At 42.9% G+C, this 10000-nt stretch overlaps 1 protein-coding gene across 1 annotated transcript in view; it reads left to right on the plus strand.

The window, feature by feature from the left end:
• LOC311229557 (voltage-dependent L-type calcium channel subunit alpha-1D-like) overlaps positions 1–10000 on the plus strand; it is a gene marked incomplete at both ends in the record, with an annotated part of 164306 nt that overhangs the window by 135560 nt on the left and 18746 nt on the right. Inside the window, 10 exon segments of the mRNA XM_084315633.1 lie at positions 490–522; positions 2585–2713; positions 3351–3416; positions 4768–4834; positions 4837–4858; positions 5804–5963; positions 6135–6262; positions 6363–6459; positions 6886–6988; positions 9586–9687. Coding sequence (XP_084171759.1) covers positions 490–522; positions 2585–2713; positions 3351–3416; positions 4768–4834; positions 4837–4858; positions 5804–5963; positions 6135–6262; positions 6363–6459; positions 6886–6988; positions 9586–9687 — 907 coding nt within the window.

Below are 10000 nucleotides of genomic sequence, written 5' to 3' on the forward strand. Positions count from 1 at the left end.
TTGTGTCTAAACTAGAAAGTCATTAAATCATGCTAGTCATTACCATTACACAGGGGAGTGATAAAGTTGTGTGTCAATAAGTCTTATATGTCACTTCGTATTGTAGTAGATTGAATGTTTCCTGTCAGTCTTACATGTATAAGTCCCAAATAGGATTCTTTTGTCGAGCGTCACAGACTTGTTGTGTGGCCGTCTTAAACGTTTAAAGCGTTAAGATTACATTGTACGTCTGTCCTTACCGTGACTGTAGTTTAATGTCTACCGCTATCCCGGTGTAACATTAAGATGGTATTGTTCTGTCGGTTTCCAAATGTATGTGATAAGCGTGGTGATCTAGTCGTGTCTTCCCGTCTTGGCGTGTCCTGGCGTGTCTCATTAGGACCTTGTTACGTGTCTTTAAAGTGTTTTAAGTGACCCTGCGTGTGGGAGGCCTGTGGGTCGTGGTAACGTTGTGTAATAAGTCATTAATACAGGTCTTTGATTTTAAAGCCAACGGAGGCTCCTCAGGTGGATGAATCGGGGGTAAGAACACACCCCTCTCAGGGCCATGCCCATATTTGGATTTGTTTATTTTCTTTTTTTCTTTTTTCTGTTGTCTATTCTATTTCCTGGAATCTTAAGCTTCAGTTTCAGTTCTGTTTTTTCATGATAAGGTTTCCGTTTGTTTGTATTTTGATTTAGCCATTTTACCCTCAGGTGTTTGGTTTTGTTTGCTTCTTATATCCTGAGGATTTTAGCTATTTTCATTTTCTTAAACTGTTTGGGTTGTTTGATTTTAAATTTTTTTAAGGAGAGTGTGTCACTCAAACGTGGCAGTGTGCGTCCCCCCCCCTCCCCCTGTTTAGTGGGAGTGGCTTTTAATGGCCGCTCCTCACGTTTGTACTGTTGACACGCGCTGCATGGTCTCTGCCGTGACCCCTGTTGTGTGGGTCTGTGCCAGGGACCCATGGATTACTCCTGGGATCAGGCCACCCAGCTTTGACCTTCAACCCCCCCCCCCCCCCCCCCCCTTGACACCCCCCAACTGACCCAGTCGGGTTGGTCTCACTGTGACTCCGCATGCAGTGACTCTAGACCGAGGGTATCATGCTTGCGACAGTTCATGCACTGACTCTGGACCGAATGTACCATGCTTGCCATGCAGTGACTCTAGACCTAAGCTACCATGCTTGCCATGCAGTGACTCTAGACCTAAGCTACCATGCTTGCTATACAGTGACTCTAGACCTAAGCTACCATGATTGCCATGCAGTGACTCTAGACCTAAGCTACCATGCTTGCCATGCTGCAGTGACTCTAGACCTAAGCTACCATGCTTGCCATGCAGTGACTCTAGACCTAAGCTACCATCCTTGCCATGCAGTGACTCTAGACCTAAGGTACCATGCTTGTGACAGTTAATGCAGTGACTCTAGACCTAAGGTACCATGCTTGTGACAGTTAATGCAGTGACTCTAGACCTAAGGTACCATGCTTGTGACAGTTAATGCAGTGACTCTAGACCTAAGGTACCATGCTTGCCATGCAGTGACTCTAGACTGAGGGTATCATGCTTGTGACAGTTAATGCACTGACTCTAGACCTACAGTAAGGTACCATGCTTGGCATGCAGTGACTCTGGATCGAGGGTGCCATGCTTGGCATGCAGTGACTCTGGATCAAGGGTGCCATGCTTGGCATGCAGTGACTCTGGATTGAGGGTGCCATGCTTGGCATGCAGTGACTCGGATCAAGGGTGCCATGCTTGGCATGCAGTGACTCTGGATTGAGGGTGCCATGCTTGGCATGCAGTGACTCTGGATCGAGGGTGCCATGCTTGGCATGCAGTGACTCTGGATCGAGGGTGCCATGCTTGGCATGCAGTGACTCTGGATCGAGGGTGCCATGCTTGGCATGCAGTGACTCTGGATCGAGGGTGCCATGCTTGGCATGCAGTGACTCTGGATCGAGGGTGCCATGCTTGGCATGCAGTGACTCTGGATCGAGGGTGCCATGCTTGGCAGTGACTCTGGATCGAGGGTGCCATGCTTGGCATGCAGTGACTCTGGATCGAGGGTGCCATGCTTGGCATGGAGTGACTCTGGATCGAGGGTGCCATGCTTGTGCAGATTATGTTCTATCAAGTACGGCAAGGTTTTCTCTCCAGCATGCTTTTCCTCCTTGCTTCCCCTCCTTGCAGGTCTGTATACAGTACAGCCGCAGAGCCGCAGGCAGTGCTTTGGTCACACAGACTCACAGAAACACATCAGTTACTAAAGCTTCACTGCATGAGAGACTACTCTCTTTGAATGTATCAAATTATTGCGCTGCGATCGTCATGAATTCATCTAATACCACCAAACAATCGAAATTCGGAAAACGTTCGGAAGTTTGCTTGGAAGGCTTTCAGCCCCCCCCCCCTGCCGAGTGGACTTAAAGATGCAGTGATGCTTTATCAGCCCATATGTGTCTTGTAGTGAGACTGAGAGAGCCGCTTCCTCTGGACAAAGCACGGCCAGGGACTCTGCGCGCAGCGGGCCCATACGTTCATCTCCTCTGATTGTACCTCTCGTTTCCCCCCCCCCCCCCCCCCCCCCCCGCTCAGAACACGGAGGACAGCGCTCGCATCTCCATCACCTTCTTCCGGCTGTTCCGAGTCATGCGATTGGTCAAGCTGCTGAGCAGAGGCGAGGGCATTCGCACCCTGCTGTGGACTTTCATCAAATCCTTCCAGGTGAGGTGCCAGCAGGCCGTAACCAGGTCGCAGAGGTGGCCGTGTCTGACAGTGTTCTGTGGGCTGTGAAGTCACTTTGCCCTATGTAATAAATCCACAGGAATTGTACTTGGTGACAAAGGTTCAGAACATACTGTAGCTACGACATAATCTTGTTATTCTATGATAAATATGAATGGCATTTTTTTTTAAATGTACCAAATATAAAGTCTGCGCTGAATAGAGGTTCACGCGACACACTATGCATGAGCTAATATCAACTTTGTGAACGTATTTTCTGAACTAAGATTTCAAACAAAGTTGACATTAGCTGTTGTAAAAAAAAAAAAGTAAAAAAGGGTTCAACAGAAAAATTAAGGCCTCCTTGACCGAAATGTCATGTTTTTAACATTCTAACCTAATAAACCTTGATACCTATGGAGAGAGTGTGGCACCCTTTCACCTTAGTGATTTAGGAACACGCCCCAAATGGCAGGAATGCTGATTAAAGGCATAACGTACAAAGTGACGACATGACTTTGCCACTCTATCAAAGTGACGACATGACTTTGCCACTCTATTGACTGAGAGCAATATCCAATGTATTGAGGCATCGATGTTAACCTGCACCTACTTCCTGTCCCTCTCTGTTTCACAGGCCCTGCCTTATGTTGCTCTTCTGATAGCCATGCTGTTCTTCATCTACGCCGTTATCGGCATGCAGGTCAGTCACTTGGAGATGCTTATAATTAGGGATGTTCGATATTGGCTTTTTTACCGATATCCGATATACCGATATTGTCCAACTCTTAATTTCCGATACCGATACCGATATCAACAGATAATAAATTATTATCTGAATAATTTCAGATAATTAACATTACATATCTCTTGTTGTGGAATTAACACAACATTATGTATACTTTTGACAATAAATAAAATAAGAATTTGTTCTTACTTGCTTTCCTGGGTAAATAAAGGTTAAATAAATGTAAAAAAAATATTTAATTTTTTTTTAATTAAATTAAACCTATACCGATAATTTCCGATATTACATTTTAATGCCAATATCGGCCGATAATATCGGTAGGCTGATAATATCGGACATCCCTACTTATAATCTCTTCAAGTCTTTCTCTCCACTCAGTCTCACCTTGGCAGGTGGTAGAGCGGTTAGAGGGGCACTCCACCCTACTCAAATACAATAATATTGTGTTACTTCTCCAGAGAAGTGAGACTCAGACCTGTGATGTCATCAGGTACAAAGTGTGGCGCTGCTCCATTGACAATGAATGGGAGAGAGAATTTGTGGACCCACAGGATGCTTGTTTTGAGATTTTAAACCCAAATGAGCTGTATTCTCTAGTGTTCTGTATACCTGTATACTCCGAACATTCCCTAGTGTCATCCCAGGTGTATGTAATGGTGTATCATGTATCTGTGTATCTAATGTTAGTAAGGGCATGTCTACTTTGTACACTAACTGCTTTTATTACCTTTTTATTTACCTACTGTATTTCCTATTTTATAATGTTTTATGTTAGCCCTACTGGTGTTGCAAATTAGCTTTGGCTACAAACACTACGATACAGGCATTATCTATGTATTTGTATCTTTCCCTTTCAAATAAATCAAATCAATCAATTCCCCTGGGTGCTCCTCTATACTTCTATAGGTTCTCAAACTTTTTCATGTCAAGGACCCCCACATTGACGCGTAATAGGTCAGGGAAACCACCATTTGATTTGTCTCCGGGACCCCTATCTGAGAAGGTCATTGTTTTTAGACGTGGACTGTTAGTCCAGCCTTCCATAGTCTATAATGTGTGTAGGTGGGGAGAGTGAAACCTATCACCAGAATCGGGTTATTCTTCTAGTGAATGAAATATGAGTGAAATTGAACTATTATAATTTAGCTGGGAAGCCCCTGGAACTATACCGTCTTTCCCAATCACCATCTATGGAGCAGCTTCAGACTTAATAACCGATGACAACACAAGTGTGAGTTTTATCACAATTGTAGTAGTTCTCCTTTAATGTCTGTCATGATATTAAGGTCCATGTTTTGTGTTCCAGGTGTTTGGTAAGATAGCCATGGTGGACAACACCCACATCAACAGGAACAACAACTTCCAGACCTTCCCCAAGCCGTGCTGCTGCTCTTCAGGTCTGCTGGACCGGGGGGGGGGGGGGGGGGGGGGAATCTGTGATGGGAAATGGTTTAGTTTATTCCGACAAATGTGGGGAAAAATGCAAATCAGAAATATACAAAGCATCGAGGTCAGGTCAAGGTCAGATTTATTTATATAGCACATTTAAAAACAACATGTGCTGCACAAAAGTACAAAAATTATGTAAATACAATACTAATAGAAATACAACACAAGGTGCACAATTTACACAAAGAGAATTAGTACTACACATATAACAATACAAATGCAACAGAAAAATACTATATAAAATGCACAGTCAAAATAGAAGCACGGATGTACGGCTCAACCTGAATGAAATGCCAGTGAGGAGAGGTAGGGTGTGGGGCAGATCTAATGTGTAAAGGATTATCAAGGATGACCCAGATGACACAAAGCCACAGACTCGTACAGTATTTCCAATGTGGTCCTTGAATCTAAACAAAATTCTTCAGAGGCAAGTTGGTGGCAGCAAATAAGTACAATTACTACATAACTAAAATATTCTGTCACATTAAGCATCGGAACACCAATTTGTATCGAGAACTGAGAAATGTGTGTATATGATTTACCTGAATGATAGCAAAAGCACAAGACCACAATATAAAGTCACAGTGCTCAGTACACAGTAGTAATAGTGTTATACTGGATAGTTTTTTTTTTTTCTTTTTTTTCTTTCTTTTTTTTATGCAAAGTACAGTGTGACTTTAATGTCTTTCTTTTGTAATACAATTGGCATGGTACCTTTTCATTCAAAAGGGTATATTTTAAAGGGCACATATTATGAAAAACTCACTCTTTCAGTGCACATACATTTCTGTCTCCGATGGGCCTACTAACCCTTTCACTACCACTACCACTACATCAGTCGGGGATCATAGACAATGCGCTGTCCTTGACTCGCATGTGTGTGTGTGTAACAGGTGTGCCACTGGTGAGGCTTGGCAGGAGATCATGCTGGCCTGCGTGGCGGGGAAGCTGTGCGACCCGGAGTCGGACTACAACCCCGGGGAGGAGATGACGTGTGGCAGCGGCTTCGCCATCATCTACTTCATCACCTTCTACATGCTCTGCGCCTTCCTGGTACATCTGCCATCTGTTTCCCTTTGTCCGGTTTAGTAATGCTGGTGGTGGTTGAGGGGTCATTCTGGGTTTTGGGTTCCATTGCAGTACACCTAGACCCAGTTTTTGCGTCTAATGCATTTGTAGAATTGTTGTTATTTTGATAAATGTTTCATGCTTGTGTATTTCCAGATTATCAATTTGTTTGTGGCTGTCATCATGGACAACTTTGACTATCTGACTCGCGATTGGTCCATTCTGGGCCCACACCACTTAGATGAGTTCAAAAGAATCTGGTCTGAGTATGACCCAGAGGCAAAGTAAGTACCTTCATGTATCACTGCTTGTGTGAAGTCAATAATCAGTTCAATAAAGTCCATTTGTAACTGACCTATCGGGTCCCACTCCTCTGTCTCACAGGGGCAGAATTAAACATCTGGATGTTGTCACTCTGCTCCGACGGATACAACCTCCTCTCGGCTTTGGCAAACTGTGTCCTCATAGAGTGGCCTGCAAGGTGTCTTCTCTTCTCCTCTCTTATCTTCTCTCATGTTCTCTTCTCATCTCTTATCATCTCTTCTCTTCTCTTCTCTTCTCTTCTTCTCCTGTTTTCTCTTCTCTCCTCTCTTCTTCTATTCTCTCCTCTTCTCCTCTCTTCTTCTTTCCTCTCATCTTCTCTCCTCTTCTCTCCTCTCCTCTCCTCTCTTCTCTTCTCTCCTATCCTCTCCTCTCTTATCTTCTCCTCTCTTCTCCTCTCCTCTTCTCTTCTCTTCTTCTCTCCTCTCTTCTTCTCTCCTCTAATCTTCTCTTCTCCTCCTCTCCTCTCCTCTCCTCTCCTCCTCTCCTCCATCATTCCCTCTCTCACAAACACACATATAGAGCATTATTAGAGGACCGGTTATATTATGTTAATAGCATTAAATCCTCCCTCTTCTTCCTCCAGCGTTTGGTGGCCATGAACATGCCTCTGAACAGTGACGGCACAGTGATGTTTAACGCCACTCTGTTTGCGTTGGTGCGCACTGCCTTGAAGATCAAAACAGATGGTACAACACACATCACTGTACTGCTTAAAGACACACCACACTGTACTACTAAAAAACACACTACATTGTACTACTAAAAAACACACTACATTGTACTACTTAAAAACACACTACATTGTACTACTTAAAAACACACTACATTGTACTACTAAAAAACACACTACATTGTACTACTTAAAAACACACTACACTGTACTACTTAAAAACATACCACACTGTACTACTTAAAAATACACCACACTGTACTACTTAAAAACACACTACGCTGTACTACTTAAAAACACACTACACTGTACTACTTAAAAACACACTGTACTACTTAAAAACACACTACGCTGTACTACGTAAAAACACATCACACTGTACTACTTAAAAACACACTACACTCTACTACATAAAAACACATCACACTGTACTACTTAAAAACACCACATTGTACTACTTAAAAACACACCACACTGTACTACTTTAAACACACCACACTGTATTACTTAAAAACACACCACACTGTACTACTTAAAAACACACCACATTGTACTACTTAAAAACACACCACACTGTACTACTTTAAACACACCACACTGTATTACTTCAAAACACACCACACTGTACTACTTTAAACACACCACACTGTATTACTTAAAAATACACCACACTGTACTACCTAAAAACACACCACACTATACTACTTAAAGACACACCACTAGGGTTGCCACCCATCCCGTAAAATACGGAATCGTCCCGTAATTGGAAACTAAAAGTGTTCCGTATTGAACTGATACGGGACGCACTTTGTCCCGTATTTTAAGGTTGCCAGTATTGTGAGAGAAATTAGCCAGCCGACCTACAAAAACAAGCCAAAAATAAGCAAAATTGTGTCCAAAAGTTGCGGAAAATAAACAGACTTGGCAACTCTGGTATGATGGGCGTGCGCTCAGCAGCTCACGACCAATGAGAATTTGCGCTTTCACGTTGCTAAAACGTTCTGTGCGGTTGTGCCAATCCTCAAGTTACTTCTGCTCAGCTCAGTCACTGCATCACCGGGCTGTTTGAATACAGCAGACACTACTTATGATGAATTGAAAATCTATGATGAATTGAAAATGGGGGACCTTGATGTAAACAAGACGAAAGTCTTTCTCTGGTCTGCATCCCCTTAACAATTGTATGTATTGAGCTGTACTGTACTGTACCCATTCTACAATCTGTTAATAAAGTTTTCAATCAATCAATCAATCACTCCACCGGCGCGTCCTAAAAAGACAAAACGCCTCCAGAAGTACAGACGTGAGTGGGAACTGGCAAACCCCTGGCTTGATAGCGTCAGTGGAGAAGCGTCAGTGGAGATGTTTATAAAGCAAACTGCAAAGTATGTAGGTGTGTGTTTTCTGTGGCGCATGGTGGACTGACTGACGTCAAACAGCATGCCTCAGGAGAACAAAAATATTCCCGAAATATAAGAACTCAAAGGACCCAAGCACAGGTTTCACAGTTCTTCATGACTGAAACATCTCCTGAGATTGATTCGGTATGGGATATTACATCTTATTTATCTGGTTGTGTTTTTAACTAGATGTCAGTATTTCTATTTACTTTCTCTATGATTGGTGTCCCTTATTTCTATTAGTGAAAGGTGCCAACTCTACACACCAAACTGTACTACATAAAAATACACTACACTGTACTACTTAAAAACACACCACATTGTACTACTAAAAAATACAAACACGCCACACTGTTCTACTTAAAAACACACCACACGTCTAAGTCAAATGATATCAAACCCTCTTGTGACACGCGTGCTTGTTATGCCCATAACAGTACGTACACAAAGGCCTGCTGCTAACACGTAGCTGCCTTCTAGCTACCTAGCGGGGCGTGGCTTTATGTAGTTAAGTTCTGAGTTTCTAAGTTCTGCCCAAAATCTATGGCCGCCTATTGCTCCTTTAATAGTGTTTACTATAAAAAAAAAAGATGATATATATATATATATTAAATACCTGTATACTCAGAACATTCCCCTGGGTGCTCTCAGTGTCACCTGTAACATCTTTCCCAATGCATTGTGTGTTGGAGCAGCTTCAGACTTTACACCCAATGACATCACAGGTTTGAGTTTTAGCACTCTTTTATTTGGGAGAGAGCTGTTCAGGATCAATAGGCGGTTGCTAATTTTTGGCAACATTTTAGATGTCTTATCTTGACATTATTCGATAGTGCTTGAAAAAATATTTAGTTTGAGACCAAAACGAAGAAAATCTATCATTCCGGTTAAGGGGCAGTAGCTAAAACAATGACATTCAATCTAACGAACTACCAGGTCTTTAGACTTTAGACGTTATACCCAATAACAGGTTTGACTTTTAGCACTCTAGTTTTTTTTATTTGGAAGAGAGCTGTTTGTGTTCACTAATATTGTCTTAGACCACAGGAATAACATGTATGAATTCAGAAATTGGGTGTAGTTCCCCTTTAAGTGGAAATGAGTTTGTTAGTGAAAAAACATACACACACACACACACGCACACGCACACACACGCACACACACACATACAAGGGTTGAAGGGGTTATGGACTGTTGTTTTGTCCTCCTGCAGGTAATCTGGAGCAGGCCAACGAGGAGCTGCGGGCCGTCATCAAGAAGATCTGGAAGAGGACCAGCATGAAGCTGCTGGATCAAGTGGTGCCCCCTGCTGGTGGTCAGTGGAATGAGCCTGTAGTCTGTGTCAGAGTGATTCTCTCATTATGCTGGAAACACCCGTTCTCGCACAACAAGTGGGCCGAGCTGCAAAGTCAAAGACTCACTGTCCCCCTTAGTTTAATACTGTGCCATATTTCCCATAACCATGCATTCTGATACGATGAGCATCTGTTGGATTACATGTGATTGTGTATCACAGATTGTGATATATTATATAGATCAGTGGCGGCCGGTGGGTACTTCGCCACTAGGGGCGCTATACCAAATATTTTGCAAACATGTACAGTACAGTACTGTACCACGCAACAGAC

The sequence above is a fragment of the Notolepis coatsorum genome (assembly GCF_963971535.1).
Source record: "Notolepis coatsorum genome assembly, chromosome: 6".
Taxonomy (NCBI): Eukaryota; Metazoa; Chordata; class Actinopteri; order Aulopiformes; family Paralepididae; genus Notolepis; species Notolepis coatsorum.